This window comes from Cydia amplana, chromosome 24 (assembly GCF_948474715.1).
Source record: "Cydia amplana chromosome 24, ilCydAmpl1.1, whole genome shotgun sequence".
Lineage (NCBI taxonomy): Eukaryota > Metazoa > Arthropoda > Insecta > Lepidoptera > Tortricidae > Cydia > Cydia amplana.
In genome coordinates this window covers 8,251,119-8,276,487 of record NC_086092.1, presented here as the reverse complement: position 1 = coordinate 8,276,487, position 25,369 = coordinate 8,251,119, and the positions used below count along the sequence as shown (strand labels likewise).

General features: G+C 36.6%; 2 protein-coding genes across 5 annotated transcripts in view; one reads left to right on the top strand and one right to left on the bottom strand.

Annotated features, from left to right (window-relative positions):
• The window catches only part of LOC134659356 (histidine decarboxylase), a 30,117-nt gene extending 12,158 nt beyond the window's left edge, over window positions 1-17,959 (top strand). Inside the window, exons 4-19 of one of the 4 annotated variants that reach the window (XM_063515027.1) lie at window positions 82-195; window positions 940-1,062; window positions 1,634-1,802; window positions 2,046-2,155; window positions 6,271-6,410; window positions 7,261-7,350; window positions 7,783-7,853; window positions 8,265-8,284; window positions 9,395-9,661; window positions 10,729-10,827; window positions 12,006-12,084; window positions 13,004-13,168; window positions 14,562-14,669; window positions 15,108-15,278; window positions 15,870-16,007; window positions 17,308-17,959. In XM_063515027.1, coding sequence (XP_063371097.1) covers window positions 82-195; window positions 940-1,062; window positions 1,634-1,802; window positions 2,046-2,155; window positions 6,271-6,410; window positions 7,261-7,350; window positions 7,783-7,853; window positions 8,265-8,284; window positions 9,395-9,661; window positions 10,729-10,827; window positions 12,006-12,084; window positions 13,004-13,168; window positions 14,562-14,669; window positions 15,108-15,278; window positions 15,870-16,007; window positions 17,308-17,885 — 2,442 coding nt within the window. In that variant the 3' untranslated portion in view covers window positions 17,886-17,959. Of the gene's footprint in view, window positions 1-81; window positions 196-939; window positions 1,063-1,633; window positions 1,803-2,045; window positions 2,156-6,270; window positions 6,411-7,260; window positions 7,351-7,782; window positions 7,854-8,264; window positions 8,285-9,394; window positions 9,662-10,728; window positions 10,828-12,005; window positions 12,085-13,003; window positions 13,169-14,561; window positions 14,670-15,107; window positions 15,279-15,869; window positions 16,008-16,788; window positions 16,829-17,292 lie in introns of all 4 variants that reach the window. The other 3 variants (XM_063515029.1, XM_063515030.1, XM_063515028.1) reach the window with 3 other exon arrangements.
• Window positions 17,960-24,503: 6,544 nt separating this feature from the next.
• Window positions 24,504-25,369, bottom strand: part of LOC134659273 (serine protease filzig) — a 38,751-nt gene continuing 37,885 nt past the window's right edge. Inside the window, exon 9 of the mRNA XM_063514924.1 lies at window positions 24,504-24,671. Coding sequence (XP_063370994.1) covers window positions 24,507-24,671 — 165 coding nt within the window. The 3' untranslated portion in view covers window positions 24,504-24,506. The remainder of the gene's footprint in view (window positions 24,672-25,369) is intronic.

Below are 25,369 nucleotides of genomic sequence, written 5' to 3'. Positions count from 1 at the left end.
TACCAAAACTGATGTATAGAGTGAGCAGTCTATTCGTACTATATTTCTCAATGCCTGAGCTAAACCAGTAATTTGTTTCAGCTGGTCCACTGGCAGTCCCCCCACATGCACGCGTACTTCCCCGCTCTGACGTCCTATCCGTCCATCATGGGGGACATGCTGTCAAGTGCGCTCAACGTTCTTTGCTTCACCTGGGTATGTACAAACAGCTCTACTAATTGTACATCGGTGGATCTTATTACAAAAGGCATAAGGTCCACCGGTGTAGGTACCTACAGTTAACAGTGTGGGCGATGGAACTGTCGAAAGTATCAATTTATGACCCATTTCGTATTCATAATCATAATCATCGCATTTATTCGTGATAAACTATAATATACACAAGTACACAACAAACAGAGAAAATTAAACATAATATAAATACATAGTTTACCACGAAATGGTCCCGCCTCAGCATAATGCAAACCCAGAAGTCAGCGCTGATCTTCCGGCGAGGCCATTTGTGGGTCACGAAACGAAACGCAGCTGTACGACACGGCCCCATCATAAAACCGAAGGTACGAACGTATTTGTACCTTGTCACAGATTAAATAACAAAATAAATCAAAAATCTAATCCTAAATTAGCCGGCATTGTTCCCAGGACACTGGCCGCGTTCTCCCTCTGCACAGTGAGGCTGAGTTTTTGTGCAAAAAATGCGCCAGCTCGTAGGTCGCCAGACACCCAGACTATTTAGTTTGGTAGAAATTTCTTTTACTAATTTTTTGGTGTCTCACGACCAAGGACCGACAGTTTCAATTGCAAGTACCGCAAATACATAATTAGTGACAATACCAATCTGTTTACTACAGACTCGATATAATCTATGGGGAACCTGCCTTAAATGTGGAACAAATTTCCCCGTATTGGCGTAAAATATTTGGTTTCTTTCTCAAACAGGCATCATCGCCAGCGGGCACAGAGCTGGAGACCATCGCCATGAACTGGCTCGGCAAGATCCTGGGGCTCCCGGAGTGCTTCCTCAATGAGAAGAACGACAGCCCTGGAGGAGGCGTTATCCAGGTGTGTGGCACAGGCAAAAAATGTCTAAAATACGTCATCAGCATGATAAAAAATAAGTATGCTTATAGAAGGAACGACTTATCATAGAAATTAGTGATGTACCGACTATTGATTTGGCCGACTAGCCGACTAATCGGCCGATTAGTCGGCTAGTCGGCCAGATCATTAGTTTGGTCTAAGTTCGGTTCAAATGCACTAAAAACAATCGTTTTACCTTTTCGTCACGCTATTTATCATATAGTAACGCTAAACAAATTAAATAAAAAAATCCTAAGGTTATAATTTCATACGGCGACTGCACAATCGGACGTAAAAAGCAACCACAAGTTCAATAGTTTCGAAAAAAAATTTTCGTAAGCACCCTAAATAAAAATTTGGGTAAAATAGGTAAAAAGCTTATGAAAATATGTGCTGTTTATTTCTTTTTGCCCTGTTTTTCTGTCACTCATAAAGTGCCGACTAATCGGCCATTTTTGCCTAGTCGCCGACTAATCGCCGACTACAAATGAGGCCGAATAGTCGGCTTTCCCGACTAGTCGGTACATCCCTAATAGAAATGTTATCTTCTTAGACCACTGCAAGCGAGGCCACGCTGGTGAGCCTGCTAGCAGCCCGCACCAGGGCTCTCATGGAGCTCTCGAGGCTCAACCCTGACCTGCAGTCTTCAGAACTGTTGGGACACCTCATTTGCTACTGCTCAGACCAGGCGCATTCGTCAGTGGAGAAGGCTGGGCTTATTGGTGAGTACAAGAAAAAATAATACAGAGAAGGTACTTATTATCACTTTCAGCACACCAAATCGACGCCATACTTGTAGGAACCATGGGCATCGCCAAGGGGGAGGCAAGAGTTACCCTCCTCCTTCCCACAGCTGATTAGCATTGCCAATGCTGCTGATCGCCTTCGGTTATACTTAATAGTAGGTATAAATTTGTTGTAACAAAACAGTTTATTTTAATGTTTATGTTCATGTTATGACGCAGGTCTTGTGCGCATGCGCTACATTGAATCGGACGAGCACCAGAGTATGCGTGGCGCAGCACTGGAGGACGCTATACTGGCAGACAAGGAAAACGGACTCGTCCCTTTCTGGGTAAGTCTTAACATCAACATCAACATTTATTCAGCAAATAGGCTACAAGGGCACTTTTACACGTCAACATGGAATTTACACACAAGCAAAAAAAATAACACATCCGCACTAACTTCTTGTCTGTGCGTGGTTAGGATCCTGATCGTGTTACATGTCAAATATTAGAAATTCTTAAAACAGCTCGTTTTGAGAATTTCTAATATATTTGTTTTATAATTTTAAAATAAATAGGTGACAAGTTATTTAAGAAAATTACTATTCCCCCCCCCCTTAATCTCTAAACTAAAATTTGGAAAAAAATACACAAAATACACCTATAGATGACAGGAAGACCTATTAGAAATGTGCAGTTAAGCGTGAGTCGGACATAATGTACGGAACCCTTGGTACGCGAGTCCGACTCATACTTTACCGTTTTTTTAGATATAATAATTCTATCTAGAATTAAGATTTTTCAATATTTTAATTTTGCATATTCCCACGATAAAACAAGCACATAATTATTTTTGAGTACCTACAAACGACAATCTCTTTAAAATCCCCAGATTCATATCTAAATATTAATCAAACGTAATTACCAGCGATCAAAAATAATATTTCAAAGTGTAATATCCTAAAACCGTCTCTAGCGTCGTCTCATAAGCCCTAAGCCTACAAAAGACGGGTTGTTATTTTTAAAACTGATGCGCTGTGGGACCAATTTGTGTTGCTCGGGACTTAGGAGCCTGGTATAAGTATAAGCGGACAGCGGAAGCTTAAGCTGTAGCGGGAGCTTTAGAGTGACATTTTTATCGATAATAGAGAAAATAAATAAGCGGATTTGTTTGAAAAGGAACTAGTTCCTTAGATGATTTAAATAGGAACATTGTGCTTTGAGCTTAAAACGTAACTTCTAGTAGAATATAAAAATAGAAAATGAACATAAGGTTTGATGTAAATTCTTCGCGTATTAGACGATTGAAATTTAGTAGTGAGTTCATAATTATTTATTTCAGATTTAGGGTTATTAATTAAGTACCTACAAGAAGTTAAATCAGAAACTTTCTACAAGTACTTAGCTAAATTTAGGTCGTAAAGTAAATACCTAGAGGTACTTACTTTTTACTAAGGTTACGTTTAGGCATAGTTAATACTTTATTTTAATTCCTTCCTTCCTTTTTCTCATTCCTTATTATCTTATTCCTCATAAACCGTTCTCGTTCAGTTTATTTTTATTTGTTTAAGTTTAAGATTGATTTACCTATTTCGCTGTAAGTTTTTACGTTGAACCAAAGATTCTGCAGTGGATTATTAATTTGCCTTCCGAGTATCTCTGAAGATCACTCTAAACTATTAAGTTAAAGACGCTTGTTATTAATAATAAGCAATAATATGCAATAAGTAAATAGGAACTGCTATAAGGATGACTCACGTTAAACCGGGCCGTGTCCGGGCCGAAGCTTCCGGCGCTTACTTTTCTATGACAGATGACCGGTGATCACGTGATGCTTTCCATAGAAAGCGAAGCTCCTTAAGCTCCGGCCCGGACACGGCCCGGTATAACGTGAGTCATCCTATAGGTTTGATTTTAAAGACTTGATTTTCGTTATATTTATTAGACTTACGAGTTTTATGAATAAATAAAAAATACTTTAGCTTTCACCATTTGAAATTCTACAAAAAACATTTACATTGGCATGTTACGATCGCTCGCGCTGATTGATGTACGCGAAATATATTTCAAATCTTGTTAAGGTCGTATCATAACAAGATCAAACCCGTAAAAAATCGTTTTATCAGAATTGGCCTCTATGTTTTTTATTGCGTATGTTAGTACCCTTAAATGAAGCAGTGGTGGCTGAGTGGATTTGATGTAACGTCCGACTTTCAATCAGGAGGCTGGGGTTCAAATCCCGGCTCGTGCCAATCAGTTTTTCGGAAGTTATGTACGGACTATCATTTGACATTTACCACTAGCCACTAGCTTTTCAGTAAAGGAAAACATCGTGAGGAAACCTGCTTACATCAGCGAAGAAATTCAAAAGTTCCCAACCCGCATTGGGCCAGCGCACAGAATAAATAATAGTACCTACTAGGTACAGAAGATTCACTCTCTAACAAAACGCGTCTGTTACGACGGATATCACCGCTAGGTGGCGCAAGCGCGAGCAGGCGTCCGTTCCGTAGCGGTGCGCGGCAACTACTATGGCTAGACACCAAAATTGGTGTGGGCCGCATGTACTTGTAGGGACGCGACGAAATCGTGGAGTGAGCCACGCCTGGCCAGCGTATTAGGAGCGCAAGCCCTCTCGCGCTTGAGGAAGTCTGTGCCCAGCAGTGGGACGTAAATATATAAGCTCATTTATTCGTATCACTATATAGTATAAAACGAAATCGCTTCCCGCTGTCTGTCTGTCCCTATGTATGCTTAGATCTTTAAAACTACGCAACGGATTTTGATGCGATTTTTTTAATAGATAGAGTGATTCAAGAGGAAGGTTTATGTATAATTTGTTCCCCGTGCGAAGCCGGGGCGGGTCGCTAGTTATATAATAATCTTAGAAATTTTGCAAGTTTTAGTTGTTAAATCACTGTGACTCCCTACCCTATATTTAGTCCCGTCCCATATTATCTTACGTCGCACGTCGTCGCTAGTTAGACGCGTAAACGTATTATCTATAAGTTAGTTCGTTGCGAGGTGCGATAATGTTTCATTAACTTTTATACACGTTTTACCTCCTGACAGTGTTTTTACGTACGCTGTGCTTGCTTATGAAAATAATGTGTTTACCACACCAGCTAGTTTTTGAAGAATAAAGACAGCCTCTTTATTCTTCAAAAACTGATGAGAAAAATGCATTTTAGCTACAAGTAAGGCAAAGTAAAGTGTGGTAATAGTTATTTGTACAACAAGTGATCAAAGTTTGATATTTCTTCGAGTGCTTATTTTGAGTCCCGTGCAAGCGAAAGATTCTATAATAGATTCACGAGCGTAGCGAGTGAATCTAATTTAGAATCTTGAGCGTAGTAAGGGACTCAAAAGCGCACGAGATGTAAATAACTTTGATCTCGTGTAGTACACAACATTTTTCATCTCAGCGCAGTGAGAACATACCTATTAGACAACTTGAAAAATGTAATCCTTCTTCATCACTTAATACCTGCACTCATGTTTTCTTAAGATATACAAACAATTAAGTTTAATTACCGCAATGGAACACAAAAACAAAACGTAATAATAAATTCCAGTAAAATTATATAGAAATAACAAACATTAACTGACACTTCAATCGCCAACTTTGACAACAAAAAAAATCTTTGTAAGATACGGTCCGAATTGCGGATACGTACTATTTGTCAACTATGGTAAAAATTCTTAAAAGTAAAATAATTAATTTTGCGTGATGATCTGTGTATTTTTTGAGTTCGTTATTTTAATTGTACAATAAAATACCTAAAATATAGTATTTTATCAGTTTTTATGAAATCTTAAACTTTATTTTTATTTATTAATTATTAAGAATTCATACTCGTACGTGGTTTGGAACGATGCGGTCTGAAGTTTTTCGGGGGTCTATTATAAACCGTGAATATACTGTTGAATGTCGTTTTAACTTTTTTTTGTCTGTTTCTTTTTGCTAACAGTGTGAAAGGGACAGAGATAATAGAACCCAAGTATTTCGAACTTTTATTAGACCCCGCATGTTGAAATGACATTTGACTATAAAGGTCACTTGAATGTCATTTTGTCTCACTCAGTGAGCAAAATCGCATTTTGCTCACTGTTTTTAAGAATCAAAGTACCCTTGTTCGAGCTGCTGAGGTGAAAAATGTTTTAAGTGATGATTTTGAATTATACTCGTATTATATATTCGATTTTTAATGGTACAGTCGACGTCAAAGATATGTTTACATTTTTCGACTTATTACAAAGGAGTAAGGTGCAAAAGTGTCAAAGTGTTAAAATGGGGCATTATCTATGAAAAGGGACCTTATTGTCGATGGCGCTTACGCCGCACAGCATTGCGCGGCATTGTATTTATATCGGAGCATCGTTAATAATGGCGTAAGCGCCATCGACAATAAGGTCCCTTTTCATAGATAACGTCACAGATATCTTCTCATTGTCCCCCCAGGTGTGTGCGACCCTCGGCACGACGGGTTCCGTAGCCTTCGACAATTTGCGTGAAATAGGCGCAGTATGCGACAAGCATGGCGCATGGCTGCATGTGGACGCCGCATATGCGGGCAGCGCTTTCGTCTGTCCAGAGTACAGGTACAAAGCATGTTTTGTGAAATAGGCGCAGTATGCGACAAGCATGGCGCATGGCTGCATGTAGACGCAGCATATGCGGGCAGCGCGTTCGTCTGTCCAGAGTACAGGTACAATGTATTATTATTTGGATCGATCTCTATCCAGTCACAGGGCGGACACGCCATACATCAAAAATTATTTGCGTTTATATGTGTGCACGGCACGTCTGTACACGCGTCATTGTGTATGTGTGGGTAAGTCGCTTTACTGAGAGCACGCCAGAAGTCCGCCAGATTCATGTCGCGGGATGGTCGCGAGGCGGGGCGAGGTAATGATAATACTATTAAGTACTTATTCTGTGATCTAGTGCTGTATAGATTTGTATAAATAATAATATTTACAAATACAAAATACAAATACAACTTATTTCATTACTGTTCTTAGTTATAATATTTAATTTGTATAAAAATTAGAAAATCTAAAGACTTTAAAGTGTTTGAACAAACGTTTTCTCGTATTCCAGGAGACCCAATATATAGTAATTAATAGTATAAATATCTAAATTTATCACAATAAACTACACCCTATTTAATTTGATTATTAAAATTCTAATTTGATTATTAAAACTCTGAAAGACTTTAAAAGTGTACAGGAGACACCCGGTATATACTTAATAGTATAAATATCTAAAATCACAATAAACTACACCCTATTTAATTCGATTATTAAAATTCTAATTTGATTATTAAAACACCAGTTTGATTATTAAAACACTAATTTGATTATTGAAACACGAATTTGATTATTAAAACACTAATTTGATTATTAAAGATCTAATTTGATTATTAAAACTGTAATTGGATTATTACAGGCACTGGATGAACGGGATCGAGATGGCAGACTCCTTCGCTTTCAACCCGTCGAAGTGGCTGATGGTCAACTTTGACTGCACTGCCATGTGGTTCGTATTTTTATCTTGTTAACCCTTTCAACGCCACGGGGCGTTTTTTTTGTTGTCCCCTACACTTTTTTTTCAAATTTGGGATTTTTACATATGTTATTTCTACTCTTTCTATCCTAATAGGAGAAAAAAAAATGTCCTAAGCTTTTATTTTCATTACGTCACCATTTTTCATAGACTTTGTATGGTGGTTGCGGAATGGAAAGATCGAAAAATGTATGGAAATTTTGGGACACTTTTTTTCTCCTATTAGGATAGAAAGAGCTCGTGATTCTGAGTAGAAATAACATAAAAAATACCAAATTAGAAAAAAAAGTGTAGGGGACAACAAAAAAAAAACGCCCCACGCCTATCGTGTGCGTGTCATTGTGAACCTTGTCGGAATGCACGAAGGTTGATATTGGGTCGTAATGGTAAATTTCTAATTTTCAGGGTCAGGGACAGCACTGCTCTACATAGGACCTTTAATGTCAACCCGATTTACCTGAGGCATGAGAATTCAGGTAATTGTTACTTACGATACAAGTGCGAAAAATAGGAAATTCGCACGTGTATCGTACAACGTTTTACAGTACATATGGTCCTTTAATTTTTCGATGTAGTTACAGTTACGTAATGTGCTTATTATAGCACCAGATGTAGCACCAGATGTAGTGTCAAACATTTATTTAGGTTTTTATGACTCCAATTTACAATCATTCTTAACCATCAAGCAAATACATCTCTTATTGAAGAAATAAGTACATACTAACGAAAAACTCAAACGAGGCAAATAATTTTGAAGACATTTTAATGCATTTTCTTCTTCATTAAAATTAATTAGGCAAGGGATGACTCTTATACAATTCAATTTCAAGATGATTTTGATATATGTTTGATGTGCTTTTGTATTCAAAATAGTGTATTTGTTTCAGGAAAAGCTATCGATTACATGGTAAGTCGACCACATTTTGAATAGTCTTTATAAAAAGTGTTACGAATTTGTAAGTAACTCATTTATTGCATAATAAGTACAACTAATAACTAAAGCTAAAAAATAAATTAAAAATACCTATCAAAATTTTGCGCCCTTGGTAAGGTGCCCATCACGCAGGCAGCGTTCCCGCGCTGGATTGCAATGGCCAATCTTTGCGCGAGAAAGCTGCCTGTGCGAGGGTCACCTGTGGCCTGCCTTAGGCGTTTGCTGAGCACCTATTTTTTAACAAGCTTTTATTCGGTCGACCTGTATGTTAACTATGTAATGGAATCTTGCAAGTTAAATTTGATACACTTCCCGGTTTCCGATCGAGCTGAAATTTTGCATACACATGTAAGTCGGGTGACAATGCAATATTATGGTACCATCGAGCTGATCTGATGACGGAGACAGGAGGTGGCCATAGGAACTCTGTGATGAAACAACGCAACCTAATTGTGCTAGGGGTTTTTAGAATTGTCTCGATGAGTATTAGTTGTATGCTTAAGAAAAGTACAGTCAGCGATAAAAGCTTGTACCAAAAATGAAATTATTGCCAAAAACTTATTCTAATTGTAAGCTATAGTTTGTAGCTTTCTAGTAGACTCCGAAGGCTTATCCTATTGTCTATTGTTCAGTAAAACCGCACGTGCTACTTACCTGCAAAAAAGGGTCCTAATTATTCTATTTGGCACCTGAGCGCGGGCTAGTCCAACGCTCAAAAAACCAGTGTAGGTGCGCTCTCCGATAACGCGCCTTTGTTACGCATCTCGATGACACATTTTAGACTGGTTCTGTAGCGTTCGACTCGCCGGCACTCAGTAACCGAAGTACCGATTTTTTATGCAGGTGGTTGTGGCACGTGGCACGAGCGGTTTTTCTTAACAATAGACAATAGGATTAGCCTTCGGGGTCTATTAGAAAGCTACAAACTATACTTTTGTTATTTAAATTAGGTACACGAATAATTATCAATGTTATAAAAGAACATTATTGATATACATATTTGTAATAAACAAGAGCATGTATAAAAAATATTTTGAAAATCCATGTGCCATAATTATATTTTTGTCACTATTCAAATTATAGGTAGGCTCTCAAGTGTCAAACGTAAAACGAATGTTGCGCACCAAAGAGGTTAAAATTAATGGTGAAATCATCACCAATGATAATGAACTGACAAAAACAAATGAAGATCTGATCAACGATGAAGATTTGCCCGATGATGGATTGAACAGCGGTGATTCATATCATGACCTTTACGACGATGAAGAAGGTCTACATGGTTATGATAAGATGTCCCCTGGGTGTGGAGAGAAGATTCAGCTGGAGAATCCGGATAAAAAGGAATATTTAGTACGAAACGTTGATATTGGTGGTGATTTTAATAACATTGGTGGCGGATACATACAAATTAATCAATCAATCGATAATCATTTATTTCGAAGAATAGTCCATAATGAAATTAAATATTTCTTCACTGACTTCAAATTGTGTTGTGTATTGTAAGAATTTCGCTGTTATATTAGTGGAATGTTTGCTAATAGTTTAGCCACATATGAAAAGTCGATCTGAATAATTATTTATATTTCTTAGATTTTCAAATGTTGCTTATTTTGATTTGGATTGTAGTCATGAAGTATTAGCATTATTCAGATCTGAATTTATGGGTTCTGGTGTGGTTAATATTGGTAGTGGAGCTGATACATTCATAATTACAGAATATGTACAAATTAATAATTTAAGATTCCCTGTTACCTATAAGTTATATAGAACGTATTTCCTGATATTTTTCTGATAAAAAAAAAAAAGATTTGCTTCGTATCATTTGATCAAAGCCTTTGTCAAAGCTAAACGTTCAGCTTTTCTGGTGGAGGTGTTATAATTTTGGTCGTTACTTGATCTTAATATTAGTTTTTACACAATCGCTTAAAATATATGTATCTGAAATTTGCTTGAAACATATACTACTCCCAAATATAATTTTTTTTAAATATTTTTTTGCGGATATTTTAACGGTGACAGACGGTTAGTTATAATCGTCTCTTAGGCCCACTTGCACCATCCCACTAACCCGGGGTTAAGTGGTTAAACCGTTAACCCAGTGTCAAAGTGTACTGGTAACCATGGTAACTCCAGGTTTATCCGGTTAACTCGGGTTAGTGGTATGGTGCAAGTAGGCCCTGATAGTCCGGTGGTTTGGTGGGATTATTATTAGTTTATCTAAAAGTGTAAGGCCTGAGTGGACGCTCGTTCGGCGGGGCGTGCAGCGTGGCTGTGGGCTCACTTGTGATGTGAGCAGCGTGCACTAAGGCCGCTCCTATACGTGCGCATTTGTTTAACATGCACGCCGCACGCCCCGCCCCGCTGCACGCCCAACAAGAGCGGCCACTCAGGCCTTACACTTATTGTCTTGTTTCCAGCATTGGCAGATTCCCTTGAGTCGTCGCTTCAGGGCCTTGAAGCTATGGTTCGTGCTGAGGAACTATGGCGTCTCCGGTCTTCAGAAGCATATCAGAGAGGTAAATTGGTAATTTGTAATTATTAGAGATAATCTAGTTTGTAATCATAATAAAATTAAACAAACAAACAAACATCTCGGTGAAGTCATCGCTGACCGTTGGGACAGATCCCTTAGCGTAGGGTTGGCTAAGATCCAAAATTATGATTTCGATAATCCGAGCCACCAGCATGTGTATCCGTGGGACACGGCACAAATTCAAACCCATCCAACATTTCTTCGGTCTCAATGATGGTGCAGCCATACCTAACCCGTCTACCTCCACCCTGCACTAGCGCCATGTTTTTGTTGTTGCTTATTCTGTTTTTTTTTTTATATTTTTACATTTTTGAAAATTAAACGTGATTCATAATAAAATTATTTATCAGGGTAATCACACTTATATAAAAAAGCGGCCAAGTGCGAGTCGGACTCGCCCATGAAGGGTTCCGTATTTAGGCGATTTATGACGTATAAAAAAAAACTACTTACTAGATCTCGTTCAAACCAATTTTCGGTGGAAGTTTACATGGTAATCTACATCATATATTTTTTTTAGTTTTATCATTCTCTTATTTTAGAAGTTAGAGGGGGGGGGGGGACACACACATTTTACCACTTTGGAAGTGTCTCTCGCGCAAACTATTCAGCTTAGAAAAAAATGATATTAGAAACCTCAATATAATTTTTGAAGACCTATCCATAGATACCCCACACGTATGGGTTTGATGAAAAAAAAATGTTTGAGTTTCAGTTCGAAGTATGGGGAACCCCAAAAATTTATTGTTTTTTTTCTATTTTTGTGTGAAAATCTTAATGCGGTTCACAGAATACATCTACTTACCAAGTTTCAACAGTATAGTTCTTATAGTTTCGGAGAAAAGTGGCTGTGACATACGGACGGACAGACAGACGGACAGACAGACAGACAGACATGACGAATCTATAAGGGTTCCGTTTTTTGCCATTTGGCTACGGAACCCTAAAAACCGGCCAACTGCGAGTCGGAATCGCGTTCCAAGGGTTCCGTACCTACATTAAGTCCAACTCACGCTTGACTGCACATTTTTAATAGGTTTTCCCGTCATCTATGTATAGGTAAAAAAATATTTAGTGTCAACTTAATCGGTCCAGTAGTTTGCGAGAAAATATTACAATACATGACATGTTGATTAATCGGAAAATTGGGATTTGTTTTAGGGTGTCCGCTTGGCCCAGAAGTTCGAAGCGTTGGTGTTGGCTGACCAGCGATTTGAGATCCCACAACCGAGGAATCTAGGTAAGACATAGGTTGTAAAGTGTCATTCTATGGAACTTGCTATGACAAATTGACTGCTAAATTGACATTCAGAGACAATTTCAATATGGCGGTTTGTTTACATAGTTAGCAAGTTCTATAGAATGACAATTTACATGTACAGTCACCACACGGGATTGTTACGCCATGTAGGGTCCTCGCTTAATTGGTTGTTCAATACTTACCCTATGGAATGTCCAATTTAGCTAGAAACCTAAGTGGCGATGGCGTAACAATCACAGAGCGTGACTGTATATGTGACGTTATCTATGAAAAGGGACCTTATTGTCTATCGACAATAAGCGGTTACGCCATTATTGACAATGCTCTGATATAAATACAATGCCGCGCGACGATATCCGGCGTAAGCGCCATTGACAATAAGGTCCCTTTTCATAGATAATGCTCCATATGCTGTACCAATCTTATAACATCCGAGATCAAATTCTCGCGAGACAAACAATAAAATTATATTCACTTCGCTCAGTTGAATAGAAAGAAAAGTGGACTTAAAACTCAAATGACTACCATAATATGGCCACGGTTTATTTTCGCAATGACTCAACGTATGGTGCATATGCAATATATGCATGGTGTGGAATTTGGAAGAGTGCTGTCTACTTTATTAGCTTTCACCAACCTTCCCCATTAAAAAAACAGACGGACAGACAGACGCACGAGTGACCCCTTCCGTTTTCTCCTGTTGAGGTACGGAACCCTAAAAAAAACTATAGTTTGTCAAAGGACTATCTCATTTGGAACATAGACAGAGAGAATTATTATATACTACTATCTTGTCATACACTAGTACTAGCACCAGTAGCACCCAAAAGAAAAGGAGGAGTATAGTTTTCCTGGCTCTTACTGACTAACTAATTGGTTTGACCAACTATATTTCCAGGCATGGTGGCCTTCCGTATGAAGGGAGACAACGCTCTCACAGAGCGTCTGCTCAAACGCCTGAACGCCCGCGGCTACATCCACGCCGTACCCGCTTGCTTCAAGGGGACGTACGTCATCCGGTTCACCGTGACGTCACAGAGGACCACCAACCAGGACATACTCGGTAAGAGAGAGAGAGAGAGAGAGAGAGAGAGAGAGAGAGAGAGAGAGAGAGTGAGAGAGAGAGAGAGAGAGGGAGGGAGGGAGAGAGGGAGAGAGAGAGAGAGAGAGAGAGAGAGAGAGAGAGAGAGAGAGAGAGAGAGAGAGAGAGAGAGAGAGAGAGAGAGAGAGGGGATACATTCACGCCGTCCGCCTGCTTAAAGGGGACTGATTACACGTGGGCGGAGGTCGAAGGATCTTGAGGGGAGTCGGAGACAAAACAGCGTGTGCTTCTTATGACGTATATTGGGAAAGTGGCATGAGTACATTACAAATTTGCTATCCTAAAATAATTATAACTAATTACAGCGCACCTATAGACTACATTGGGATGTACTTTACTGGTGGCGTATCTATGTAGATTAATAAGTTATCTAGGGATTCTAGGGTTCGATAAAGTATGTAAAAGGTCAGATAGATGGCGCTGTTAACTGCACAATATATATTTTTAGGGTTCCGTAGCCAAATGGCAAAAAACGGAACCCTTATAGATTCGTCATGTCTGTCTGTCTGTCCGTCTGTCTGTCCGTCTGTCTGTCCGTCCGTATGTCACAGCCACTTTTCTCCGAAACTATAAGAACTATACTGTTGAAACTTGGTAAGTAGATGTATTCTGTGAACCGCAGTAAGATTTTCACACAAAAATAGAAAAAAAACAATTAATTTTTGGGGTTCCCCATACTTCGAACTGAAACTCAAAATTTTTTTTTTCATCAAACCCATACATGTGGAGTATCTATGGATAGGTCTTCAAAAATGATATTGAGGTTCCTAATATCATTTTTTTCTAAACTGAATAGTTTGCGCGAGAGACACTTCCAAAGTGGTAAAATGTGTGTCCCCCCCCCCCCTAACTTCTAAAATAAGAGAATGATAAAACTAAAAAAAATATATGATGTACATTACCATGTAAACTTCCACCGAAAATTGGTTTGAACGAGATCTAGCAAGTAGTTTTTTTTTAATACGTCATAAATCGCCTAAATACGGAACCCTTCATGGGCGAGTCCGACTCGCACTTGGCCGCTTTTTTAAATCAAATTTCTATTAGACCTTATGTGTATAATTGCATGAATTCTATAGTAATTTAAATTGTATTTTTTTTCCTTATTTTCTCGTAATGCATGTTAATTATAAGATGTAATTTTTTTGAAAAGATGTGTCCCGCCGAGTTTGTTGCCGGTCCCATATTGGGATACCCTCCTCCAATTGAGGGGGGATTTAAATCTTCTCGGGGCAGAGGTGTAGGGTTTGAGCCGGTGTAACTTTATTTGACGTTCATAAGCGCATTGTAATTATGCCTACTTGAACAAACTAATATCTTTTATCTTTATCTTATCTTTATCGGTATCTTTCAGATGATTGGAACGAGATCAAGAAAGTGGCTTCGGAGATCCTGATGGAGGTGTTCGGATCTGACAACGGGAACATCGTGGTGCCGAAGAAGCCCAGGATCTCTCTCAAAGGTACTATATATTACGCATTTTTATAGTATTTATTTATATGAGCCTAGAGTGTCCCACTGCTGGGCAAATGCATCCCTCCTCCCTTCACACGTATCCCGGTAGTATTCCTTAGATTCCATTACATAGTTTCATACAGGTCGACCTAATAAAAGCTTGTTCATCATCATAATTTAAGAGCGTGGCTCTTGTCGGTGGAGTATGCGCCAGTTTTCGCGGTCCTCGGCTAGGTTCTTTAGGTCCCTGTAAGACACGACATTTGCCTTTGTTTTTAGGATTTTGCCTGCTGCGAAGAAGTGGAAGTGCTGCGAATTGTTGGAGAGAAGAGAAACCTACTGAGGACCATAGAGAATAGACGAGGCAGAATGATAGGTCACTTGATAAGACACGACACTTTCTTTAAAAGCTTGTTAATAAGACAATTTATATGTTTGATTGCAGAGACCCGTGAGCTGAACGCGACCTTCGGGACCAGCCTACTCCTGGCCAACAGCCCGATGAGTCCCAAGATAGTGAACGGTACCCACGCGGCCATCTGCGACTATGAGCAGGTGCTCACATCCTGCGCACAGACCTTCGCGCAGCTTAAGATGGAACCGAAGGATAGTCCTGGTAAGAGCTACCTATTAAATCGCTCAAAGATTTTATTTCGGACCCATTTTGTACCTGGTCACAGTGACAATAGTATGAGATCTCTAGCGACTTTCATATTGATTGCAGGGCTCGGAACCGGTTTTTTTGTAAAACGCGAAATAACCCTATATTTTTAATTATTTTATGCTCTTAACGTAGGACTGAATCATGTATTTAGGTAACAACTTCCTATTATTAAATTGTCCCATTAAAAATGAAATAATAAACCAAAGAACGGAAAAGAAGGTAAATAACACCGGTATTTTTTGTATGAAGACGAAACCGGTTTCGAGCCTTGATTTATTGTCACTGTGACTAGGTACGAAATGGGTCATAAATTAAAATAAAAGGTCACGCTGATATAATGTTTATTTTACTAACTCTCACTAACACTCCTCAAACAGAATTATAAATATACATTTTGAATTAACTGTGATTAAAATGAAGCAATTTTCACCCGCTTTTTCTTATTGCACATTAACAATTTCCTGATGATGATCATGTCGATGATAATGATGATGATAATGATAATGATGACGACAATGATGATGATATTGATGATGTAACCAGAGATGCGTCGCCGCATCCGCGCGATAAAGATGTGCGGGAAGAAGCTCTCTCTCGACTCCTGCATGGACATGGTTCAGGGGATGATGGTGGAACAGTCCCTCCCACTCTGCCACGAGGAGGGAGAGGATGTGTCTAACGGTTGGTGGTGGTTTCTTCTGTTTGCTTCTTTGAAAACGGGACTTAATAATGCTTCTCTTTAAGTAACAGAAATTGGCAGAACTGGTCCCGTAGACAACATGCCACTCGCTAACATTCCGTAGCGAACGAAACGCAACTGTCACTGTCACACTAATATGGAAGAGTGATAGAGAGACACAAAGCGATTCGATGGCGAAGCGATAGCGATCGTCAACTTGGCTAGGCCGCCTGTGGCCTTACCATGGTGTCTAATTGCGATTCTGTTTAGGACCTTTGCTAAAGTACGGAGCTACATAAGTCGCATAACTCCGTCCCTTAGCAATTCAGTTTAGGTCCTAAACAGAATCGCAATAAGACATGGTAAGGTCCCTGAGGTACTGAATGTGATCGTCTGTTTCTTTCTTCTTTTCTTCTGCCTCTATTACTGTGATTTCTATCCAGAAAGAAGAGGATAGTCAAAACTTCTCAGTATATTATATTTAAAATGCTGTTAAGTCCCGTTTTAGCTTTGTGATTTGAATGAGTTACTCGTAGACCTCGTAGTTCTTTCTTTCTTTAATTTAATATCTTTGTGTATCATGTTTTGCTATCTCATCAGGCTTTTTACATTTTCTCGTATTTCATTGTCATTGCATCAACAATTTACTCGTATTTTTGTATTTTGATTTATTTTTGTTTAATAAAATATTTAGGTATGATGGTAAATCATCGTACGCTATTTTCAATATTGTTGATTTTTCCTTTGTTATTTGCTTTACTTATTTTGTTAATTGTATTCTAGGTGCCAAAGTAAACAACATTGGAACCAAATAGATTGATGTGTGAGTAGTTTTGAGTTTTTGGTGGTAGGCTCTTAAAATTAAGTACTATGTACCTAACTATAAACCTTTTCTTAGTGTGTGATTGTACTATAGGTATTTATATTTTATTCAGTATTGTTCTCACGATCAAGCTTCAAGTTCATATTTTTCGATTCTATCTTTATTTAGCTGGTAGTGTTACAATACAATTATTCATTATTATAGTGTTACAGTAATGCAATGCCCATGTTAGGACCAAATATAATTATGTATTTAATATATGGAATAAGGACATTTGCATAATATAACAAACCTAATCTGTGAGTAAATCTAAATGTGTTATCTTATTTAATATTTTTATTTTGTTTTTCGAATACAAAATTACTAAGTGGAATTGGTCTTCATGAAATTCCTATTCTACAAGTATAATAAGTAACTGTAATATCTTTTCTACTATACTTTTCAATTCGTTTTTTTCTATAAAGTAAATTGAACTCCAGGATCGAGCCCCGGTGACAGGTCCTCACTGTCTCCTTCCCCTGTCACCATCAAACAAGAGGCCAGCCCGGAATCGAACCAGCTACAACTCCCCACCAGGCAATACCGCTCCAAATCTGTTGACGTCTCCGGTCTCAAACTTGATGACGCTAAAATAACCATTGATGTTAAAAACAATGAAATAATAATAACACCTACAGGTTCAAAGGCTATCACTGATCCAGTTAACGATACACAGAAATCAGTACACTTCAGTGATCTAGAAGAAAAACTAAACATTGGAGACAAAATTACTCAGGCATTCGAAAATTTCCAAGATGGCCTGCAAATGCTAAGCGAATTTAGACAGAATGACAATGAAAATAGAGCTGAAAATAAAGATGAATGTGATACTAAACTCACTATTAGAGGTCCTGGTAGTTATATTAAGAAGCTAATTCAGCAGTTTAGTGAGGATCCTTTTGGGAGTGAAGATGCCAAGCCTGAAGCTGATAGAAGCAGCTCGAGTCAAACAATAAAGGAAAAAGCTGATGCTATTTGTAAAAAATGTCTTCATTACAAGGGTAAGACGTCAAAGTAAATGTGTAACTTGGCAATAATAATTACGGCAATGGAAACGGTGTATTTAAATGTTTAGGTAAACTGAATATCGGAAAATAATTAGAACTTTAGATTATATCGATTCTTTTGCAACGTGATTTAAGTTTTAGATAATCTATATGTATAGAGTGAAATTAATAGAACATACATATATAACTTGAATTTACGTGGATGGAATATAGGTACCACTTGACGTGAAGTATTTGATAATTTTTTTTCACATTTAGAAATGTTCGCTGATAGGTGTTGTAATATACCTAACTTAGTACGTTTTTTAAATCTCTTCAAAATAATATTGTCGTTTGGATATTCAACGTATTGTAGCTAGAATTGTTAGAAAAAGGTGTTGTTATTCTAATTCATAAGTGCACTAAACATCGTTCAAATTTTAGTAAGAAGTAAATTTAGGCACCGAGACTTGTGCTGAGACGTATTCTGATTTTAATTACAGGTTAAGAGTTTTATCTAGATTTACTATGGATATTGTGTCAATAGTTGCATTTCTGGTTGAAGAAATGTCCATCATGATCAAATTCATAACCTGTCATTACAATCAGATGTTTGGTGGTTGCATAATCTCCAGAAATATTAAAAATATATATGTAGGCTTTAATTTAAATTGTTTAAATAGCAGCTAGTAGTGGTACTATTTTTTGCTGAAATTCAGCACAATTATCAAGCAGAAACGGCTGCGAACGATGCTATTAAGCTTAGAAACAAATTAATATAAATATTTGCTGTATTGGGTAAGGTCTTGGTAGCTCTGATTAAAGAGCACCGGGCTAGCGATCCGGTAGTCGTGGGTTCAAGTCCCACCCAAGACAGTAAAATTCTTCACTTTTAATTTGTTTCTAAGCTTTTTCAGCACAATTTCATAAATTAACTTACGTTAATAATTGTGTGTTGCCGCCTTTCTAAGTACATACATACTCATATTTAAACGTTTAAGTGCCTATGACGAATACATTTGATAGTAGTATTAGATAAAAAAAGTGTACGTAAGAATAGTGCTTACAAAAAAAATGTCTTGCTATATATTTCTGTAATGTAAAATGTATAAAAAAGCAATTTCCATAATTGCAATAAAAATGCCCGAAAAAACTTCGTACGTGCTTAAGCTTAGTTAAATGGGCTGGGTAGAAAATATAGTTATATTTAATACATAGGTTAACAAAGCACAATATTTTTATGTATATTATCTTGTTAAGTTTTGATTGTCACTTTAAGCAGTGGTTTTGCATTATATTAATTAAAAACAAAACTTTTCTAAGCTTCGAAACTCATATTTATATAAATATGAGTATATTGTATACTCATTGAATGCGTGGATTAATGTAGATAGCTAGATAGAACACTCGGGGAACCTTTGGGTAATGATATTCATTTTAAAATGGCATTTAATATTATTCTACTTTTCACTATGTATTTCGTCAAATATAAATGATCAAAATATATTTGTAAGCTTAATTATTTATTTTTAATAGTTGACGTGACTTAAAAACTTTCAAATCCATATCTACGTAATTGTATTAAGTGAAAACTTGTATCATCTTGTAAATGATTACTATTTACCTAAAATACATAATTATAAATGTGTATTTACTTATAAAAAATCAACCGTATAATTTAAATACATGTAACCATAAATCACGGCTAAACTATTTGAATATAATATAACTCATGCTGTATTGTGATTCAAAATATATAATAATATTTAAATTATATACGTATAATTAATGAAAAAGTATTATTTAATATGCCGTTGTGTGAGGTTATTTGGAAATTACGGGATTATTTTAAACTAGCTGCTGCCCGCGACTTCGTACGCGTGGATTGTATATTGGTGGTTATATATTCTACATTAGCTTAGAACATTATGCAGCAAAAGATAGCAGTAGGGACTGTTAATCATTTGTTAATTATTATACACAACCTGGCTACGAAGTTTCAAGCCCCTAACTGAATAAAATTGTTCTCGATATAATCCCTCTCAACCCCCAGCATATTTTCAAGTCCAGTATTTAATAAAACCTACTACCTAACTACCTATTTACGAAGTTTGAAGTTCCTAGCTTTAAATACAATTAGAATTCTCTACCAACTTTCAACCCCTTCTTAAACCTTTTAGGGGATGAATTTTTAAAGAAGCTGAAATTACTTTTCATGTATTCTAATAATATGCTTTTATACAACGATTCAAGTCCCGCACTCAAATAAATGTTTGACCTCCATAAAATTTTTCAACCCCTTTTTTACCAACTTGAGGGATGAATTTTCAAAAATGCCGAAATTACTTTTCTTGTATTCTTATACAAAGAATCAAGTCCCGCACTCAAAAAATATTTGTTGTGCATACAAACTTTCAACCCCTTTTTCACCACCCTGGGGGATGAATTTTCAAAAACGCTGATATTACTTTTTGTGTATTCTAATAATATGCCTTTATGTAAAGATTCAAGTCTCGCACTCAAAAGAATGTTTGATCTCCATACAAAATTTCAACCCCTATTTCCCACCTTGGGGGATGAATTTTGAATAACGCTGAAATTACTTTTCTTGTATTCTTATAATATGCCCTTATACAAAGATTCAAGTCCCGCACTTTAAAAAATATTTGATGTGCATACAAATTTTCAACCCCCTTTTCACCACCTTGGGGGATCAATTTTCAAAAACGCTGAAATTACTTTTCTTGTTTTCTTATAATATGCCCTTATACAAAGATTCAAGTCCCGCACTCGAAAAAATATTTGATGTGCATACAAACTTTCAACCCCTTTTTCACCACCTTGGGGGATGAATTTTCAAAAACGCTGAAATTACTTTTCTTGTATTCTTATAATATGCCCTTATACAAAGATTCAAGTCCCGCACTCGAAAAAATATTTGATGTGCATACAAACTTTCAACCCCTTTTTCACCACCTTGGGGGATGAATTTTCAAAAACGCTGAAATTACTTTTCTTGTATTCTTATAATATGCCCTTATACAAAGATTCAAGCCGGACTCAAAAAAATATTTGATGTGCATACAAATTTTCAACCCCCTTTTCACCACCTTGGGGGATCAATTTTCAAAAACGCTGAAATTACTTTTCTTGTATTCTTATAATATGCCCTTATACAAAGATTCAAGTCCCGCACTCGAAAAAATATTTGATGTGCATACAAACTTTCAACCCCTTTTCACCACCTTGGGGGATGAATTTTCAAAAACGCTGAAATTACTTTTCTTGTATTCTTATAATATGCCCTTATACAAAGATTCAAGCCCCGCACTCAAAAAAATCATTGATGTGCATACAAACTTTCAACCCCTTTTTCACCACCTTCGGGGATGAATTTTCATAATCGCTGGAATTAGTTTTCTTCTCTTTTATTATAATATCTTTTTACGAAGTTCCAAGTTCCTAGCTTACAATAAAATTTGAACCCCAAGACAAACTTTCATCCCCTCTTTAACCCCCTTAGGGATTGAATTTCCTAAAACGTCGCAATTACTTTTTTTTGTAATCGGCTATTATGCCTTTCTAAGGAGTTTCAAAGCATTTGTAATGGATTCAAATTTTCAACCCCTTTTTAACCCTGTTAGGGGATGAATTTTCAAAAATGCTGAAATTACTTTTCCTGCCTTATAATAATATCCCCATTTACAAAGTTTCAAGTCCCGAGCTCGATTTTTTTTTTAATTTACATACAAACTTTCAACCCCTTTTTCACCACCTTAGGGGATGAATTTTCCAAAACGCTGAAATTAGTATTCTTGTATTTTAATAATATATCTTTTTACGAACTTTCAAATTCCTAGCTCAAAATAAAACTTGTACCCCATACAACATTTCATCTCCTTTTTAACCCCCTTAGGGGTTGAATTTTTCAAAATCGCTTCTTATCTCTTGTACACTTTATAAATGCAACCTGGTGTGCAAATTTCAAGTTTCTAGCTTTTGTAGTTTCGGCTCTGCGTTGATGAATCAGTCAGTCAGTCAGTCAGTCAGTCAGTCAGTCAGGACACTTGCATTTATATATATAGATTATTTTAATACATTGTAATCTCTTTATAAAAGAGACATAGATACACAAGTAAAAAAATATATAATTATTATGGCATATTTTACACAAATCGATCTAGCCTCACCATTAATAAGCTAAGTGTTGTGGCAATAGTTTCAAAAAAAGACTTTTTAAATAAATAATGTTTTCCGAATAACCTTACTCAACAATAATTTGTATATTCACGAACACAAACTGCTGTGCTTCATCAATAATGTAGTTAATTCTTGTATTAGAAATAGGAGAATTTACTTTGTTTTAAGTGCATAAATAAAAACATAAAAAAATAGCCACAAAGTTAATGTCTAAAAGCTTATGGTAGTAGATTTAGAGATTTGTGAAATATATACGATGCAAATGATTTTGTGTTTTATTAAATTGCACTAGTATTATTGTCCCGTCTTGTTTAAATAGTTATTTAGGTGTACCTATCGATCAAGTGTTATATTTTTTATATAAAAAAATAAATAATCAATAACTTATACAAACTTAAATCAATTAAATAATAGAAAACAGCACAATAATGAAAAACAGATGTATTTGATTATTTTAATAAATGCATAACAGTCGTAGGATTATTATTAACATTGTCTACTTATTTTATATTTCATAAATTATTGAGCGTTTCATATTTTTACATAACATGTACATTTTATATGATATGTAAATCCGAAATGGTATCTATATTTTTATGAACTTTTATAGCAAATTCTTTGAGTAATTTAAGTAATTTATGAGATATTCATGGAACAATAAATGTTTTATTTATTAAATTGAAATTATAATCGTTGTCGAAAGACACATTTTCAAAAATAATAAAAGTCGCCAGGAACAATTTAAATTAATATAATTATACATTTTCCGTTCTTAAAATTTAATTATACTACTATTTAACAATAAATAAATGCATTTTAATGTACAATAATTACTACTACTACTAAATATACAAATGTGTATATTACAATTGCAGAAAATGACACAGTAGAAAATGTTTTAAGATCAAATGTTTATTGTATTTAAAAATGCCCAAAAGAAAAATACGCAATTAAAATTAAACTAATTACATCAAAACGTTGTTAAAAAATGTACATAAAAAATATGCAGTTTAAATAGAGAGCTGTTATTAAATACAAAATTTCATTATTTTAAAACATATAATCTGAAAACACTTTCGTTTATTTACAAAATAAATGCATAGTCTCATTAAAATTATAAAAAAAAAACTTTTTAAGGGTGGGTAGACATACGTCATGTAAATTAAGAATAAATTTAAAAATAATTGATTTTTTAAAGTAATATATGATAACTGCTCATAAATATGACTCCGATTTCAATCAGTCAATGTGAAAATATACTGATATCGTACCTAGTTACAAATGAAATCATTATAAACTTCAAAAAGATATAAAACTAATGATCTTTTCGCTGTCATTGAGAATTGCTACTTATTATTTCATTTGTCTCTAAATTTGGCAGTACTGAAGAAGTATAAGAAACCAAAAAATAATGACTTCAATCAGGATTAACAATAACGTAAATTATATACGTCTGAATCACAAACGATCAATCGTTTGAGGCGGGGTCCCGTTGTTTCCCATTATGTTTTAAGTCATAATGCATTGTTTCATAAAACTGAAACCGTTAACATTTCAGGATTTTCGTTAGGTTATCCTATAGATAGGTTAGGTTAGGTTTGTTTTATGGCGATCCTGAAAAGTGACGCGTTTCTGAACCAAATGAATTATGACTAACGAAAATGCGGGCAAACAAGACATTATGGCTTAAAACTATTTGGGAAACAATAGAGACCCGTTTCAGACACACTTTAGGGAGTCGATGGCTCCAAAAAATAATGGATATTTTTAAAATGAAGTCCTCTCTGCATGGTTGAGGCATAACCCTTTGAATACCACTGGTATAATCTGATGACTGACACGGCCATCGTGAACCTTGTCCGAATGCACGAAGGTTGATATTAGGCTGTACCCGCGCGCCTCAGTTGACGTCTTTAGCGGTCAATGGGTTGCAGATGGGTTGTAACCGTTTTTTGAACATCAACCAGTGTTCATCCTTGCAATGTAAAGGCTAATAGCAGGCCTTGCATGGTTCAATACGGGTTCTCATGATATATTTTTTAAATTAACGTTTTAACTTGTCATTTTTAGACAACTTGCCATGAAGACCGGCCTAGCGCATTTTATTCCATGCGACATCTGGCTCGCACAATAAAGTTTACCAAAAATGTCGGTAGATGTCGTTGCACAGAACGAGGCGATTTCTGCACTCCGCTAACGATATTTACTTATATACAGCGCTCATATGTGACGTTATCTACGAAAAGGCAGCTCGCATTAACAGGTGTAAAAGTTTCCAAAAAATTTGAAAAATTCTCAATAATTTTCAGGAAATTTTTTATTTTAAAATAATATATGAGCAGTTTCCGAAATTTTCCATTTGAAAATTTCACAATTTTCTAAACTCCGATGGAAAACCAGTATCATTTGCATTGGAACATTGCTCTCTCATAGATAACATCACATAAGGTTCATCAGTGCACTCCAGTGATGCTTCTCAGCCAAGGCTTGTAGAAAGTCGTCCGCATGTACACCCCGGGGAGGTATGGCGCCGCGCACTTGATGCCGTGGGAGACGGTGCCGACTAGCTGCCAGCGGCCATCACCGCGTTGCAGAACTAGCGGGCCTCCGCTGTCACCCTGGAATATAAATTTCAAATGGGTATTATCACAGAATAAATAGTACTAAGTACAGAAGACTCACTCTCTAACAAAACGCGTCTGTTACGATCAGGACAGATATGGCCGCTAGGTGGCGACAGCGCCACGCGCGGCTTATGGCTAGCCACCAAAATTGGTGTGGAACGGATGTACTTTTAGCTACCTGTAGCAAAGCGACGAAATCGCGGAGTGAGACACGCCTGGTATTATAAAGAACCTTCCCTTCCCTTCCTTCCTTCCCTCAACCGGAGGTCATCGGTTCAAAGCATGTTCTTTAAGTTAGCTTGTAGCAGGCGTGACTCACTCCGCGATTTCGTCGCTTTGCTACAAGTACCTAGCTAAAAGTACATCCGTTCCACACCAATTTTGGTGGCTAGCCATAAGCCGCGCGTGACGCTGTCGCCACCTAGCGGTCATATATGTCCTGATCGTAACAGACGCGTTTTGTTAGAGAGTGAGTCTTCTGTACCTAGTAATACTATTATTTATTCTGTGCTTGTAGTCAGCAATGCACAAAAAGTGCCAACCCGTTGTAGTTTTACAAATAAAGATATATTAAGTAATTATCTCTGCAGTACCCGTTTAATGGTATTAGCTACCCTCTTTTACTAAAGCTATTAAGGAAGATGCAGATTGTAAGAAATATCTATAATCGCTTTTCGGTGAAGAAAAGCATC